The sequence below is a fragment of the Gymnoscopelus microlampas genome, assembly GCF_963454915.1.
Source record: "Gymnoscopelus microlampas genome assembly, chromosome: 3".
Classification (NCBI taxonomy): Eukaryota; Metazoa; Chordata; class Actinopteri; order Myctophiformes; family Myctophidae; genus Gymnoscopelus; species Gymnoscopelus microlampas.
In genome coordinates, this window is record NC_139940.1 from 48,887,661 (window position 1) to 48,906,529 (window position 18,869).

Genomic DNA, 18,869 nt, shown 5'->3' on the forward strand with positions numbered 1-18,869 from the left:
TCATAGAGCCCATTTCAAATGACCGAAGCCAACCAAAGTGCTATACAACACAGCATTGACACAATAAGATACACAACAAATCCATGCAGCAATTGAAAAACAAGTTAAATATGCACAGCAGAAAACAGTGAGGTGGAGTCTATATGGTCTTGGAGTATCAGATTAGCCGTGCTCAAAAGCCATGAAGAAATATGTCTTCAATAACATTGTTAACGAATAACTCATATATATGTGCACGCTGTCCTTCATAAACTAAACTTTTCTGGAGCACAGAGTGACATATATAAAAAGTTACCCCCCCCCCACCATGTCCAAAATGTGCCTCATGGGAAAATGTTCACTGTTACCAGGTGGTGAACAGCAGCTATACACATCTACATTAATACAGGTTAATAGTTGATAGATTATTGCAAAAGAAAGTTGTGTTATAATGCAAATATTAACTTATTAAAGGGGAGTCAGTTAATATAGCATCATCATCAACTACCACAATATAGATCTATTTAACACTTACAATAATACACTTAACAATAAATAAATAAGTAACTGCAGTCTTAGACAGAAATAGACAGGTTTAAATATATCTGATTCATACTTGGGGGGGGGGGACTGCATTGAGTTTACTTTACCAGTGTGCTTGAGCATATAGCGATGGGTTAATGAAATATTGGCCATTCAGACTGCACACTATACAAATATTTATTTACAAGAATATAATGTAGGCTATCATATTTCCCCCAATTTTGAAATATTCCTAAGATTTGCGATTCATGTTACTTGCTGTACCTGGCAGGTGACAAACTTATTCTTTTTAAACATCTTTCATGAAAATGATAGTCATTGTTAAATGAGCCTTGTACATGTTCGATCAACTGTATCTGGGACATATTCAGGAAGTTATATGGAGCGTTAGTGACCTCTAGAGGATAATAATAAACATAGCAGGCAGAGCACTGGTGTGATAAAACAGTCTTGAGTAGCCAGACACTATTCTACTATCTCTGAATGCTATGTAGATGTATGCTATGTAGATGAATGCTATGTAGATGTTTGCTATGTAGATGAATGCTAAGTAGATGAATGCTATGTTATGTATGATGAGAGCATTTGAAAATTGTGGGAGGCAGTCTGGCTCACAAGACTAGATAAAACACAAAGCATGCAGTGGTGTAATAAGTAGCTTCCCAGATGTTCTAAGTAAACGTATACCACAATGTAAGAACACTGAATATAGCCAAATTCCTATATTCAAAATTGTACTTAAATAGAGAACAAAATGTTGGCATCAAAATATACTTACAGTGCCAAATGTGAAAGTACTTGTTATGCAGAATGGTCCATTTCACAATCAAATTATTGGATTAGTTATGCATGGATGTGTAATTATTTTGTTTGGTTTGTTTTGTATTATTAATGTCAATGTGCAAAGTAACTAACCAAATAATCAAATAATTGTATACAAAATGGAGACACTCAAGTAAAGTCAGAGTTCCTCATAATTGTGATTTATACAAGATTATGAGCTTACAATGAGAGCAAGACAGTAGGCTAATTCGCAAATGTAGTTGCTTGCCATCCAATCTCCATCAGTGCTCTATTAACACAGTATTTAGTTTTCTTCCTCATGCCTTCAATATTCGTTCCCCTCAAATAACACTGGGGGGTAATCATTCATCGGTGCCAGTTGGATTATATTTCACACTACTGTATACAGTATACCAGTTATCAACCTGTAACATCAGTTATCAACCTGTAAACATGCACAACGACAATGGATTCAAAATGGAACACTGACCAGTGCCACTGACCTGTGCCATCACTTTGCAGTCTCTCTCTGCTTTGTGATTAACTTGGTAGGTTATCAGTATTAGTGTAACAATAATGTCACCATTAAGAAATAAAAACAAAAACAAATGAATAGGTACAATTTTTCACCCCACTCTGGATTGTGCCTGTCACGACTATGGTCGTATTTGTGGTTATATTTTTGGGTTATGATCTGTCCTTTTGAATCCTCTCAAGATGTACAGTATCAGAGATCCTTGTGCTTTTTAAAATGGAATCCCTCTCCACTCTAATATTCCTCAAAGGGAAGCCATTGAGTGTATCGCTGAGTCATTATCAAAAGGACAGGCTAGTGTTCCCTCTGGTGGTTTTATTACTAACCTTGACTCTGGTGACATCTCTTAAAGGACGACTTCACCACTTTTCAACATATCTTCATATAATAGGTCCTCACTAATGCTCATGATAAAATGGTACCATTTTTTTCTAATCAGTCTGTGTCTCAGAGGAGGGCTACAACAGTTCAGAAACCCGTCTACCAGTGACATCATCGATGGGGAATCCAAGCTAATAGAAACTGCAGGCTTTGTATTCCTGGAAAGTTGCAATGCAATAATAGATCCCATTGTTCTCGCCTTAATAAAAATCTGAATCAAAAATTTGTAATCTTTTTGGGGAAAAAAATCATGCCTAACGATGATGTCATTGGTAGACAGGTTTCTGGACTGTCCACAGCCCTCCTATGAGACACAGACCAAGTAGAAAACAATTGTATCATTTTATCATGAGCATTAGTGAGGACCTATTATATGAAGACATGTTGAAAAGTGGTGAAGTCGTCCTTTAACTAGCAAATTAAATATTAACATATTATTCACACTAAGAGATGATTCTGAATTGATATACTGAGAATTTGAACAAAAGATTGAAATGAAATACTCACTGCAGTAGATCCAGTTGCCTGTCACTTATTGTCGTTGAATGAGAAAGACTCAAGTGTGTGTGTGTGTGTGTGTGTGTGTGTGTGTGTGTGTGTGTGTGTGTGTGTGTGTGTGTGTGTGTGTGTGTGTGTGTGTGTGTGTGTGTGTGTGTGTGTGTGTGTGTGTGTGTGTGTGTGTGTGTGTGTGTGTGTGTGTGTGTGTAGTTCTGCCAAGAGCTCAGGGCAGAGATCATAGTTATACTGCTGCTTGAAGGACAAACTGAACCATAACAAGATAGGCTGTAGCAAAACAATAGCTATCAGGCCTAGTGGAGACATTTAGACTCTTACAAGCTGTCAAATATCATAATGTATTGTACAAGTATTATAAGTGATGGTAAAATATAAAGGTTAGATATAAGCAGCCATATAACTTCTTCCTCAGTGGTCTCATGTAATATTCTAATATTTTGAGACATGGAATTTTGTGTTGTTAGGTAACTAAGTACATTTACTCAAGTACTGCAGAATGTCCCAATCCACAAGTTTTCAAATGTATAAAATGTTTACAGACGTAGTAAAATGTTGTATTTTTTACTTTACTGGAGTATTTCCAATTTTCAGTACTTTAACGTCTACTCCACTACATCTCAGAGAAAACTATTATACTTTTACTCCACTAAAATTATTTGAAGACATTAGTTACTTTGTACAGTATATTATGATTATTATTAGTCAGTAGTGTGTGATGTGTTTTGCATCGTGGTGTTGCTTCAACAGACGACATCATTTGCTTCATTAACCCAGGAACGCATCTGTGTCATTTTAAATTTGAGGTATAGCCATTGTTTTGTACTTTAGCTATTCAAAAATAGCAGATATACTGCACAGGCTCATGGTGCGGCACTCAGTGCCGTGCCATGAGCTTGTAGATCTGCTATTTTTTGAAAAATCATGAAAATGTGTGCAAATCTTATGTATTTTAAAGAAAACATTTGTAACTCAAATATTGTCTTCTGCACCTGGCTCACTGATAACACACTATCATTACACCTGTGGGTAAAAACTGAATCCATTATTTTGGGGTCCAGAATAAACCTCTACAAGGCCAAAGAGGGTGACGATGTTATCACAAGGAAAGATGAAATAATGACCTACCTGGGTTCTATCTTAGAGGACAACGTCTCCAGTGGAAAAAGGTAATAATAAAAGTCAACCAAAGAAGAGGTTTTGTATTCAGGATCTCCTCTGTGGTTCAGCAGGAACACACTGAGGACACTAGCAGGAGCACTCACTCATCCAATGTCATTGTGACTTACTTTAGCACCACAAAGGCATTAAAAACAAAGCTTCAGACCCTCTCTAAACAAACAGGTCAGGTTAGGTTACTACTATAGGCCTCACACACAGAACTCACCTAACGTAAAGTTCAATACTTTTACTTCTACTCCACTACATCTCAGAGGCTAATATTGTACTTTTACTCCACTACAATTATTTGAAAAAAAAGTTACGTTGCAGATATAAATTATTACATTAATAATTACTTTTACACAGTAATTACAGAGTACTTTTACATTGCAGTATTTATACTTTTACTCAAGTAAAACATTTGAGTACTTTTTCCACCACTGCTCAAAACAAGCTGGCCAGGTTACTACTAAGGCCTGTTTTTTCGTATTAGTAAGTCATCTAGCAGCAGAGTTCTGTATCAGTTGCATTAGTAAGTCATCTAACAGCAGAGTTCTGTATCGGTTGTATTAGTGAGTCTGTCATCTAGCAGCAGAGTTCTGTATCAGTTGCATTTACATGTTTTTTTTGCACTCTAGTTGATTGGTTACATTGTTATGGAGAGAGACATAATGTTAACACATTGGGTGCCAGAGGTTTATTAAAATATTATACGTTCAGTGCCTGCATTTCGTCCATCCACTTACGTTGATATGTTTCGTGCTATAGAAGCCCCGACGCAGGCCACCTTACACCGGTAGGGTGTAATGGCCACCTTACACCGGTAGGGTGTAATGGCCACCTTACACCAGTAGGGTGTAATGCACGTAGTGCTATAGACGGGTTTCATGTTTGTAAACATTGAGAGGATATGACCGCGCAGAGGAGGGGGTAAGCCAACTAAGCCTATAGAGGGCGCCATTACCCGCAGCAGCTCTGGTCAAATGTCCATTCATAAAAGAAATGATCTTCACCGGGTTTAATGAAAGTAGATTAAATTATGCAGTTTGTAATACCTTGTTTACTCAATAAAAATGATTTGTTGGAAGTTGGATCTGTTTGTATATAATAGCAGCATTATGCCTATTATGCCTATAATAGCAGAATTATGGCTAGCTAACTCCCGAATATAACAACAGAGTGAACGGCGCAACAATTCGTTTCCCCCAGGCATGCGCAGATTGCGCATTCTGCTCTGTGATGACGTCGCGCGGAAATCCGTCTATTGTCCCCTCTTGTTTCTCCACAATGGACACACACATTGGGATTGAACCAGTATGTTTATTCATAGAAACCTTTCACAGTTACAAAATGAATCACCATAAATACTGTATGAGACGAAAGTTAATCAACAGACATCCGTTAATTAAATCTAATCTGATAATCTAATGTGTACAAATGCAATGATTTAATGTTCCACTTTCATGTATTTTAAAGCTCAGCTGCTGTCAATACTAACTGGAGATAACGTTTCAAAAGGTTGCCTTTTTTTTTTTTTTAGTTAAGAATTTATTATACATCCCAGATAAACATACATTTAATAATGTGCTGATTTACCTGTGTTGTTTTTCACTGATTGATCTGCAATAAACCAGTGGTTCTCAACCTTTTCAGACCGCGACCCCCCAAAATAATCATATTTGAACTGGGGACCCCCCCAAATAATCCTATTTGAACTCGGGACCCCCCAAAATAATCATACTTGAACTCGGGACCCCCCAAAATAATCATATTTGAACTTGGGACCCCCAAAATAATCTTATTTGAACTTGGGACCCCCAAAAATAATCCTATTTGAACTCGGGACCCCCCAAAATAATCCTATTTGAACTCAGGACCCCCCACCCTGAAAAAGACTTGGAATTGTAGGAGTTGAGGCATTACTTTTAGTTTGACTCAGTTCGCACAGATAAATAGATCTACATGCTCTAAAAGAGCTTGTAGATCGTCTATTTTCAAAAATATTGCTCTTTCTTATATTAATTGACAATTTGGCCAATGTTTGCCCAGTTTTTAGTATAGTTTGTTGATTACTTATGAAGCAGCAGCTATATACTGTTCATGATATGTGCAATAATCCAGACTGTCGTCTTTCTGGAAACAGATGATGTAACATCGTATCTTTAATCTGATTGGCTGATTATTCAAATCTACAGAACGAGTCCTCCTTCATTCTCTTTCAGACTCCAGAACTTCTCTTTCAGTAAACATCTGTTTATTCTGATCTGTTTATTCTGATCTGTTTATTCTCATCTGTTTATTCTCATCTATTAAATTCAGTTGTTCAGTGATGATTACAGCCACCCTCCTCATCCTCTCCTCTGTACTTCATGTCAAAGCGATCCCAGAAAGTAAGTACATTATATTTATGTTAATATATAATATATACATTTATATTTACTGTTATTATATAAAAACAAATATGAACAATGCACACTACAAACAAATGACACACACACCCACACACACGCACGCACGCACGCACGCAGGCAGGCAGGCAGGCCCACACACACACACACACACACACACACACACACACACACACACACACACACACACACACACACACACACACACACACACACACACACCTCTCATGTGACACTTTGATCACATGACCAGTGTGTTTTTAAATACATTTGTTGGTGTCAGCAGTGAGATGTAATGAGGCTTAGATTGATGTTTAATGAACATGAACAGCATTTTACCAGTGACGCTGAACACACACACACACACACACACACACACACACACACACACACACACACACACACACACACACACACACACACACACACACACACACACACACACACACACACACACACACAATAATACAATTTTGATAAAAGTGGTGAAAGTGAAGATTTCAAGAAATGTGTAGTAATTCTGAGAAACTTTGTAACAAGCACATCAAAATCTCTCTCTCTCTCTCTCTCTCTCTCTCTCTCTCTCTACTGATTTTTAATAAAAGAATAATTCTGGATTGGCTGCTGAGTGAATCAGGAAGTGAAATTCCAGTCAGAAGCTTCAGTGGTGAGTTCAACCACACACACACGCACGCACGCACGCACGCACGCACGCACGCACGCACGCACGCACGCACGCACGCACGCACACACACACACACACACACACACACACACACACACACACACACACACCCCTCTGAAGTAACACTTTGATCACATGACATATATGATGGTATCATCAGTGAGATGTAATGAGGCTTGGATCAGAGGAGCGTCTGTGAGTTCAGTTTACAGGTTCAGGTTCCCGGCTCTTCCTGGCTTCATAATTAAAGTGTCCTTGAGCAAGGCACTGAACCACGTCATTCCACAACCTCTTGTGCTATAACCACGCCCACTTCTGTGATGAAGGCGGAGCTGCCTCTCAGCATCACATTCAACACATTCTAATACAGACTGAAACCAGGGTTGATTTAGTCGACTAAAACTATGACGAAAAATGTTGGTCGACCTTTTTTCACTGACGAAATCTAAATAAAAACTAAATAAAGACTAAGCTGTGATGACTAAAAGTAAGACTAAATATATTGACAATTTTGTCAACAAATAAAAATAGACTAAAATGTTAGTGAGTGACTAGTGGAGAAGAGATCCAGTAGAACTAAAAGACAAGTAATTTTATGTTTGGTTGCGCTCGGGTGTTGCATGCTGAAAATAGCCGATCTACAAGCTCACAACGCGTTGCAGTGCGACGCGTTGTGAGCTTGTAGATCTGCAATTTTCAGAACAGCCAACAACAACCAAGTGTAAAATCAGCCATTACGACGCCATCAAGGCACCGCCAAAACACATTTTAGTCGACTAAATGAAATTCTAAACTACAGAACGAGTCCTCCTTCATTCTCTTTCAGACTCCAGAACTTCTCTTTCAGTAAACATCTGTTTATTCTCATCTGTTTATTCTCATTATTAAATTCAGTTCAGTTTTGATCAGTGATGATGAAGATTACAGCCACCCTCCTCATCCTCTCCTCTGTACTTCATGTCAAAGCGATCCCAGGAAGTAAGTACATTATATTGATGTTATTATATAATATATACATTTATATCTACTGTTATTATATAAAAACAAATATGAACAATGCAAACTACAAACAAATGACCTCACAAATGACCCTACAAACACGCACACGCGCGCGCGCACACACACACACACACACACACACACACACACACACACACACACACACACACACACACACACACACACACACACACACACACACACACACACACACACACACACACACACACACACACACACACACACACACACACACACACACACTCCTTTTACTACCTGTATATACAGTATTGGATCTTGAATGTTGGTCCAAATACATAAACATTAAAACAGATGTTAGGAACTGTTGTTGTGACATCATGAAGTAAATCATTCTGTATGAATTACTTTCATAATAAAAAATAAAACAAAAAACATTTGAATCTGTTTCAGTGTGAATAAAACGTTTGACAGGAAGCTACTTTTAATATCCAACCTTTCACTTCATATAAGAACCAAGCATGATTGTTTAACATGATGATTATGTGTTATTGTCACTGTGAAGAAGTTTGTTGTTGAATTTAATGTCATCTTTGTTTTATTTCCAGTGTTCCATGAGATGATTAATGTCCTTGGCTGTTCAGACACAGTTAAAGACTCATATAAAGAGTACATGGTGGAACTGGATGGTGAAGTGATGGTGTACGTAGACTTCACCAAAGGGGAGATGGTGGAGCCTCGGCCTCCGTTTGTAGATCATATCAACTTCACAGGATTTTATGAAGCAGCTTTGGTTCGACAGCAGTTCTGCAAAAACCAGCTGCACATCATTCGCACTGCCTTGAAGAAACAACCAGTGAAAGGTACTATGAACACAATAGTTATTAACAAAAACGGTTGAATGTATTTAACATGAATGAAAATGTTTAAACATGTATATTATGCATTTATGGTTTTTATGGTGAAATATTTTCTATATAATATTTATTTTTAGTAAACATGAATATGTGCTCGAGGTGCAGATAATATGATTATACAACAGTTACCATCAAAATAAAATATATCAAAATGTATTCATATTGTGAGACATTTTGTTCTCAAAAATATGGGTGTGGCATATCGGCTTGGGGGCGTGGTTTAAAGCTTTGGACGTCAAACATAGCAGATCTACAAGCTCATAGCGTGGCACCGGGTGCCGCGCTATTAGCTTGTATATCTGCTATCAGCTGGGGGTGGACGTGGCCTATCATCTTGGGGGGGTGGTTTGAAGCTGTGAGTGTGGCCTATCACCTTGGGAGGTGTGGTTTTAATATAATAATTCTACTGGGACCCCCAAAATAATCCTATTTGAACTGTCTGGGACCCCCCAAAATAATCCTATTTGAACTGTCTGGGACCCCCCAAAATAATCCCATTTGAACTGGGAACCCCCCATATTTATCATAATTGAACTGGGGACCCCCCAAAATAATCCTATTTGAACTGGGGACCTCCCAAAATAATGTCTGTGAGCTTGCAGATCGGTTATTTTCACAACGTTTGCCTCTTTCTTATTTATTTGACAATTTGGCCAATTTGCTATTAAAAAGGTCTTAAAAGTCATTACATTGTCACTTTATAAATGTGCAGATATCCTGTAACCACTTATACTGTATGTTGGTTGGTTTACTGTTGAGTGAGAAAACAATGTTACCTATTAAGCTAATCATCTGGGGACTCCAACAAAAAGTTATCTGGGGACCCCCCAGAAGTCAATGCACTCATTCAATTATTTGAATTGAATGATGATTTATTTGATACATTTGGGGTTTTTATAAAATATTGCAATTTAATTTCTAAAGCAGTAGTTTAGTGTTTTCATTTAGGTTTGCAATGCAGGCTTTAATTACAGTATAAATAATGACCTTTATTTGTTTAATATAACTCAGCTGATTGTTATAATGATTGACCTGGTATCCTATAGTTTCTTTGAGGCTCTACATTGTTCTCTCTACTCTCTACTTACGTGACTATTTACCTTGTTTATTGACTAGAGTTAGTGGTGGGAAAAGTACTCAAATGTTTTACTTAAGTAAAAGTATCAATACTGCAATCTAGAAGTACTCTGTTACAAGTAAAAGTCAGGAATTCCAAATTCACTTGAGTAAAAGTACAAAAGTATTGGCATCAAAATGTACTTAAAGTACCGAAAGTAAAATGACTAAAATGTTTGAAAATTGCAGATCTACAAGCTCGTAGCGCGGCACTCGGTGCCGCGCTACGAGCTTGTAGATCTGCTATTTTCAAATAGCCTAGGTATAAAAAAAAGGGTTATCCTGGAAATACATGATGGGGTCAGACAGACAGACAGACAGACAGACAGACAGACAGACAGACAGACAGACAGACAGACAGACAGATTTTATGTAGTGACATATTTGGCCGATAGGGGGCAGTTAGCCTAGTGTTGATATTATACAGATGATAATAAAACTGAACATTAATGACATTTTTAATTGTCTATTTCCAGATGGATATGTGTTCTATGAGACTCACCGCTGTGTGTTTAACTCCAGTGAGCTGAAGGACATACAGTACATATGGTCAAATCATTTCGATGGTGATGAGCTGGTCAGGTGGGACAGTAGAGTAGATCAGTTTGTTGGATACACTGAGTATGGTGTGAAGATCGCAGAGCTCTTCAATAAAGATCCTACACAACTGGCTGTGATGAGAGAACAACGAGAGGTATTCTGCAAATACAACACTGAGGACTACTACCACGATGTTCTGAACAAGAGAGGTGAGCTGATCTCAGAGCAGCACTCAACACTCATCACCTCATAAACATAGGCGGCGGGTAATGAAGGCTAGGGTAGGCTAAGCCTTCCCAAATGTTATCCTGGATTTTTTTTGAAATTGAGCAAATTATATAATAATAAATGTGCGCAGCATTATTTAGGCTACTATACCCACTGAGCCATAGTCGTCTATTAGACCTCCGTCTAAAACAGGGTTATAATTGGTCTACTGGTGAAAGTTTTTTAGCGGTCTAGGCTTAGCCTAGACGTTGATTAGCTGTTTTTTAAACGTTTATTTATAGACCGTCTATATTATAGACGCAACGTCTATAATATAGACGGTCTATAAATAAACGTTTAAAAAACAGCTAATCAACGTCTAGGCTAAGCCTAGACCGCTAAAAAACTTTCACCAGTAAACCATTTATAACCCTGTTTTAGCCTACCCCTTAGACGTATTTTAGACGTCTAATAGACCAAAAAATGCTCAGTGGGATATATTGTGTGTGCTGTCGCTGGTCAATATCTAACCCTAACCCTAACCCTAAAACCGAAATAAAGTAAACAAAAAGTAACTTTATCCGCGCTAAACCCGAAAAAAATCGCGTGCGCGCACAGCGCGCGTGCATGTGTCCCGCCGCCTATGCTCATAAACTATAACATGACATCATAATAAATCATTCTATTCAGAGATGATTAATGGTGTTAATATTGATCTGATAATGATTATAAAACATTACTTAATCTGCTGAGAAATATTTCAGATCCTCTGAAACACTTAAAGGGATAGTTCACCCCGAAAATGACTGTTTTTTCTAACGATTAGTCACCCCATGGAGACTCGAATTCATGGATATTTATTTGTTTTTGTCGCATTTTTAAGCTAATAATTTGATGACCGGCAGCGGTTCCGGTAGGAGACACAAAGAGTCTCCTTTGCGTCTCCTACCGGAACCGAAATTATATAAATGCATTCTACGTTGTAGAAAACTGTAGACTTTGTAGAATCTACAGTATTCTATGAAATGTTGTGCTCTGGTGCCATCTGGTGGCCAAACACTGACATTTACACTTACAATCACAATGCAGGCATTTATCAGACGCTCTTAATCCAGAGTGATTTACAGTAAGCAAGGAAAACACAAGGTAATACATCAAATGCATAGAAATAGTAATATAGGATCATAGGTAAACCAAGAACCTATCATCAGTCTAAACAGTATAATATCAAACAAATAAATAATATGTACTTTAAAACTATCCAAACTATAGGATGCCAGTTCTATGAACCTGGCATCTGTCTACATAATATGATATCTAAATTACATTTTAACCTTTGCATAAGACTGCAAGGTCATCAAGGCTAGGTCTAGTGCTACAGGCTGATGAGGTGGAGTCTGAAGAGGAGAGTCTTCAGATTATGGTGGTAGATTGGGAGTGAGTCTGCAGTTCTGACTGCAATGGGGAGTTTGTTCCACAGTTTAGGAGCCAGAAGGGAGAAGAGTCTAGGATGTGTGGAGCGTTGTCCAGGGTGTTTTAGAGAAGGTTCAGACAGCTTCCCTGTTTTAGCTGATCTGAGAGAGCGGGAGAGGTTGTAGGGTTGGATCAGGCTTGAAGATATGGGGGTGTCACACCTTTGGTTAGGCCAACATCAGTGTTTTGTACTCTGTGAGGGCAGCAACTGGGAGCCAATGGAGGGAGAGGAGAACGGGGGAGAGGCGAGAAACGTGAACATTTTTGCTGGTTGAAGACCAAGCGTGTTGCGGCTTTCTGGATCATTTGGATCTCATTTGGATGATGTACAATTATTAATGATAATGACATTTTCCTATGACTGGTATATAATAATAATAATAATAAGGGTAATAATAATAATCTTATTTATCCAGTGGAGCCCAAAGTGAGACTGAAGTCAGAGACTCCCCCTCGTCGTGGTGAACACACTCACATGCTGAGGTGCAGCAGCTACGACTTCTATCCTAAAGTGATCCTGGTGACCTGGTGGATAGGTCAAGAACCTTTGACCTCTGGTCTCTCCTCTACCGATGAGCTGTCTGATGGAGACTGGTACTACCAGTACCACTCCTACCTGGAGTACACACCCAGGTACACACCTAACAGACACCTATACATAGAAATACACACCTAATAGACATCTATACATAATTCTTTAAAAATAAAACAAGTGTTACTCACTTGCTGAAAATGGACCATTAAATGGTAGGCTTATATTAAGTCACACACACACACACACACACACACACACACACACACACACACACACACACACACACACACACACACACACACACACACACACACACACACACACACACACACACACACACACACACACACACACACACACACAGAGGAATACGCTATAACATGCATATCTCGTTACTAAGTTTCTTCTGCCTCTTGCCTTCCTATTTTTCTGCAATGGGGAGGGACAATACTCCTACAATAATAGTCAAAACAAATATTAACCAAGATCAACAGATCAATGTGAATAGAATCGCGGCGCGGTTCAGCATGTAGATCACCTACTACTACTGTGTGTGTGTGTGTGTGTGTGTGTGTGTGTGTGTGTGTGTGTGTGTGTGTGTGTGTGTGTGTGTGTGTGTGTGTGTGTGTGTTTGTGTTTGTGTGTGTGTGTGCATTACAGATCAGGAGAGAAGATCACATGCATGGTGGAACATCCCAGCCTGACCGCGCCTATCAAGATGGACTGGGGTCAGTTACTGTAATCTACTGTCTAAATAGTAGATATACAAGCTCATAGTGAGGCACGAGTGCCGCACTATGAGCTTGTAGATCTGCTATTTTTGAAAAATCGTGAACATTTGTGCAAATATTTGAATACCTATATTTTTAAGCGAACATTTGTAAAAAATAAACAAATGACCCCGGCGGTTTGACTCTTATGGATATGAAGCATCAACTGACGGTGAGAAAACGATAATGTTACTTCCGCCGCCGAATTAGTTACATTTTCGCCAGAAACAGACTGTTTCAAATATAAGTGACTGCCTATCATAAACTATACAGAACCTCCTCCCTGACAATGGCGCCGAGACAGTTTGTTTATTTTTAGACCACAATTCTTATACGAGACGATTCTATGATGACCCAATGTTATTCTCCATAGCGAAATTACTTTACGAACCTGGGGATGAACGAGTGACGTCAGGACTTCGGTGGTCTATATCAGTGGTGCTCAAACCTTTTCTTGTCAAGGACCCCCCAGATGTTTTTGGCCGCTGATCCCCATCAAAATATGTTGTTCCAGGGACCCCCCAGAAGCAAATATTTGAGTTAAAAATGTTGTTTAAAAATATATATAAATTATATTCAAATATTTGCAAAAATGTTCAAGATTTTTCAAAAATAGCAGATCTACAAGCTCATAACTTGGTGCCACGCTATGAGCTTATTGATTTGATAAAAACAGATACAAGACCAGATTGATTTGATAAAAGCAGATCAAAGAGTCATCATGGTTTTATCAATGTGAAAACAAGACAGTTTTCTAAGACAGAACAGGCACTGATGTTCTTTTTTACAAACTGCCTCACAGTTCTGAGTCTATGACTCTGTCCCAAGATACTTTCTGCACATTCCACAGCCTGCTTTATAATCATCATAGTAAAAGGTTGATTCATGTCTTCTAAAATCTATCATCATATCCTTTGTTTTGGATGTATTTAGCTCTAAGAAGGACATGTCACATCAGGTGACAAACTCCTCAAGGACTGGACCAATGGGTTGGACTCATTATTACTGAACAGACTCACAATGACTGTGTCGTCTGTTTATTAGGGTTAGGGTTAACCCATAATATGATATGATATGATATGATATGATATGATATGATATGATATGATATGATATGATATGATATGATATGATATGATATGATATTTGTATTGTCAGATGACTCCATGTCAGAGTCAGTGAAGAACAAGGTGGCCATGGGAGCATCAGGTCTGGTTCTGGGTCTGGTCTTGTTCCTGTCTGGATTCATCTACTTCCAGTGGAAGAAACGAGGTCAGATCAACAGAGGATCAAATGACATGTGGAACCCTCACATAAATGCAAACAAACAAACAAACAAACAAACAAACAAACAAACAAACAAACAAACAAACAAACAAACAAACATGTAAAGCCACAACCTACACTGGTTTATATTGGTTTAGAACCTTAACTGGTTTAGACCAGTTTAGACAACCTAGTTAGAGGTCAAACTACTACTACTACTACTACTACTACTAAAGTGTGTTCTATGTTGTTACATTTAGCTTTAATACATCAGTGTTACATTTAGTCCTGAATAAGAGTCAAATGTTCACATTAGTTCTGATGACTGAACCCTAATGTTATTGTGTTGTTGTGTTATTGTGTGTACAACGTATGCATTTTATGGAGAAATACACACAATACAGTACATAGGATTTATTTGTGTGTCTGTTTTAACTGTCTCTCTTCTTCTTCTATCAGGTCGTATTCTGGTGCCGACAACCAATGACGATCTTTAGACTCCTCCCACACACCCAGGTTCACTTCCTCTTTCTTTTTTAATGTATAAAAGTGTATACAACTAGAAAACGTACACAAAACAACATGCTTGTGTAAGAAGTGAAACAACTAGCCTGGTAAACCATCCCGGTCGTGTGAATTCACATTATCATGTGTCTTCTGCTTCATTTCTTATAATAATGAAACTAATAATCAAATTTAATAATCAAATGATTTGTTGTATCAGACAACACTGATAATGTGGCCATATGAGGGGGGGGGGGGGGGTCCTCTTGGTAAACTAACAACTTGCTCATGATCTATTAACCATGTATAGCATAGTTTTAAATCATTAAACCATTAACAAACATTTGACAAGTTATGAGTAACACATGAACTGATCATTTGGGAATGATTAATTTACTATTATAAGGGAAGGTTATTCTAAAGTGTTAACATGTTCACACAGTTAATACATTCTGATTCTTATTGGTTTATTGTCTTTTCACAGAACACCTCGGTGTGTTTTCAGAGAAGCAGAGAGTCATCGCTGCCCTCTGGTGGAGAGAGCAGGAACATTGTGTGTCCATTCACCTTTTAATACTAACAGCAGCACAATGATGACATCATCAACCTTTTTTCACAAATGTGTCCTTTAAAAATGCTTATTGGCTAGCCAAGGCTAACGATAATTAGTGTGCGCCCAGGTGGTTTTGACGTGGTTTTGAGGGTTAAGGTCATTACACACCGGCGATTATGCGAATATACGCAAAATTCGGACATGTTCCGAATAAATAAAAGACGCTTTTTCGCTTCGTGGAAGCTTGCATTGACTTCATAAGGTTTTGTTTTTTTAAGTATTATTCACAAAAAATCGCCCCTGGTGTCTAAGGACCTGTCAGGTTAAGGTTAGGGTTAAAGGAGAGATCCGGACATTTTAAGTGTTATCGTTGATGTGTCGCTAATCACTCACCAACATTGAAAGGGACATTGAGTTAATCCAGAGAGTCCCCTGTCGTCGGGTCTGGCGACCCCCTCCGTTGACATAATGGGAGCCTGTGTAAGTTTGAAAATCGTCTATTATAACCGATGCAAAGTTAGTTTTTTCTCTTCTGCTGCTCATCGTGGAGTCTCATGATACTCAAACATGAACGGAATGTCGCGCACACGCTATCGTTTGTGCAGAACGAGATGGCGCTGGTCGCTTGTTTCTTCCACAAACGCCAGGTTTATGTTTGAGTATCATGAGACTCCATGATGAGCAGTAGAAGAGAAAAAACTAACTTTGCATCGGTTATAATAGACGATTTTCAAACTTACACAGGCTCCCATTATGCCAACGGAGGGGGTCGCCAGACCCGACGACAGGGGACTCTCTGGAATAACTCAATGTCCCTTTCAATGTTGGTGAGTGATTAGCGACACATCAACGATAACACTTAAAATGTCCGGATCTCTCCTTTAAGGTTAGGTTTATAGACATAGTTTCTGTGAGGTTAAAGGTCAGGGTTTAGGGTTAAGGTTAGGTTTATAGACATTTTGTGTATGAGGTTAAAGGTCAGGGTTTGGGCGCCACATGGGCGACACACCAAAGGAAGAGGGAGTCCCAATTAGTGTGGGCGGTTCATCAAATTACTTTGTATAGTTTCTGTCTCAGAAAACACAAACATAATATTTCAGTTCTACACTATATTGAAACATTAAATAAATGATCACACACACAATCAGAGTTCTTCATAACATTAATATTAATAATATCCATCTGAATGGAAGTCAGTCAGCCATGTTTGTGAAAAAGGTTTTATTATTTTATAATTGACCATAAGTCATTTATTATGTAATCATTTATAATGTGTGATAATTAATGTGTTACGATCATTATGACATCACTGTTTCCCTGTGACGGGTGGACTTGAACCCTCTAGGGTGGTCTGAGGTGATGGGTGGACCTAGACCTTCTAGGGTGGTCTGAGGTGATGGGTGGACCTAAACCCTCTAGGGTGGTCTGAGGTGATGGGTGGACCTAGACCCTCTAGGGTGGTCTGAGGTGATGGGTGGACCTAGACCCTCTAGGGTGGTCTGAGGTGAGAATGGTGGACTGCCACAGTCTATGACATTAATGGGAAACGCTGATAACATGCAATCATTTATTTTAAGTAATGATTTATATGTAATCATTCATATGTATAATGAGCAGGGGAGTGGGGAGGGGGGGGGGGCACAAACAAGGAACATTTTCATCAATAATATCACCAACACAGAGTTCAGTTCTTATTTTTTGTCTCGTAAATATATATTTTAAATGAAATAATTTATTTCTAAATATTGTATTGGAGGAGACATGTCCCCTCCTTCCCCCCTGGGATCTGCACCCCTGATCATGAATGGTTTGAAGTTCAGATGTTAGATTTTGGCTTTAATTTGCTTGGTTTGAATGGAACGTCACAATATCAATAAAGGAATGAGAAAACATCATTGTGCCTCATGTTCGCTTAAATTTCACTGCAGGTGGGTTGCCAATTTCAGCCAATCAAGAGAGAGTGCCCATTCATCAGCTTCAATGTTATGGTGTTCCAGTTTCATCACTTCCAATTCCACTTGTTTAATGTGTATCCTGTGTGAATTCTCTCTCCTGATTGGTTAAGATTGGTATCCCGAACTGAAAATGCATTTATTTAGTAAAGAGCTGACATGGTGTCATGGAATTCTGGATCAATCAGTAATCGATGAGACAATATTGTAGGTGGTGATGATTATGCTTTATGTACATGATATCATGGGGAGAAGTACAATAACACTCATGTCAGTGGTACGGTAGTTCTGCCAAGAGCTCAGGGCAGAGATCATAGTTATACTGTAGCTGCTTCAAGGACAAACTGAACCATAACAAGATAGGCTGTAGCAAAACAATAGCTATCAGGCCTAGTGGAGACATTTAGACTCTTACAAGCTGTCACATATCATAATGTATTGTAGAAGTATTATAAGTGATGGTAAAATATAAAGGTTAGATATAAGCAGCCATATAACTTCTTCCTCAGTGGTCTCATGTAATATTGTAATATTTTGAGATATGGAATGTTGTGTTCACATTATGGAGTTAGGTTAATCACTGACATTAATTAATACAATCTTTCTTTTAATGCATTTCATCAGAAACAAAACAACACTCTGCATGAGAATGAAGTGTTAAAGCAGCACTATGTAGTTTGGGGTATCAGTGGACACTTTGGACACAAATAACATGGCAGCCAACGTCTTTGACTTCATTAACTCCCATTACACCTAAGACAGGCACCCTCTGTAAATAGCTTTGAAGCACAGCTCAAGACCTATTTCTTCACTCTTGCTTTTAGTTGATTTTTAAATCTCTCTGATGTTAAATGGTAAATGGTGCATTTATATAGCGTTTTTATCCAAAGCGCTTTACATACAGTAGAATGTGCTTTACATTCACCCATTCACACACACATTCATACACCGATGGAGGAGGAAACCATGTAAGGCACCAACCTGCTCATCAGGAGCAATTAGGGTTCAGTGTCTTGCTCAAGGATACTTCTACACTAACTCTGGGGGAGCCCGGGATCGAACTGGGAACC

General features: G+C 38.5%; 1 protein-coding gene across 2 annotated transcripts; it reads left to right on the forward strand.

The window, feature by feature from the left end:
* The first annotated feature begins 6,227 nt into the window (after positions 1-6,227).
* Positions 6,228-17,463, forward strand: LOC311040759 (H-2 class II histocompatibility antigen, E-S beta chain-like). 2 transcript variants are annotated; one of them, XM_084051115.1, is made up of 10 exons: positions 6,228-6,285; positions 7,883-7,966; positions 8,575-8,829; positions 10,476-10,748; positions 12,636-12,852; positions 13,415-13,482; positions 14,683-14,796; positions 15,250-15,306; positions 15,779-16,003; positions 16,734-17,463. In XM_084051115.1, the coding sequence occupies exons 2-8, from the start codon at positions 7,900-7,902 to the stop codon at positions 15,285-15,287; spliced, it is 1,032 nt and encodes a 343-aa protein (XP_083907241.1). In that variant the 5' UTR covers positions 6,228-6,285; positions 7,883-7,899; the 3' UTR covers positions 15,288-15,306; positions 15,779-16,003; positions 16,734-17,463. The 2 variants fall into 2 exon arrangements, with proteins under 2 accessions (XP_083907241.1, XP_083907240.1); XM_084051114.1 differs by lacking the exon at positions 6,228-6,285 and adding an exon at positions 6,906-6,970.
* Positions 17,464-18,869: the final 1,406 nt, after the last annotated feature.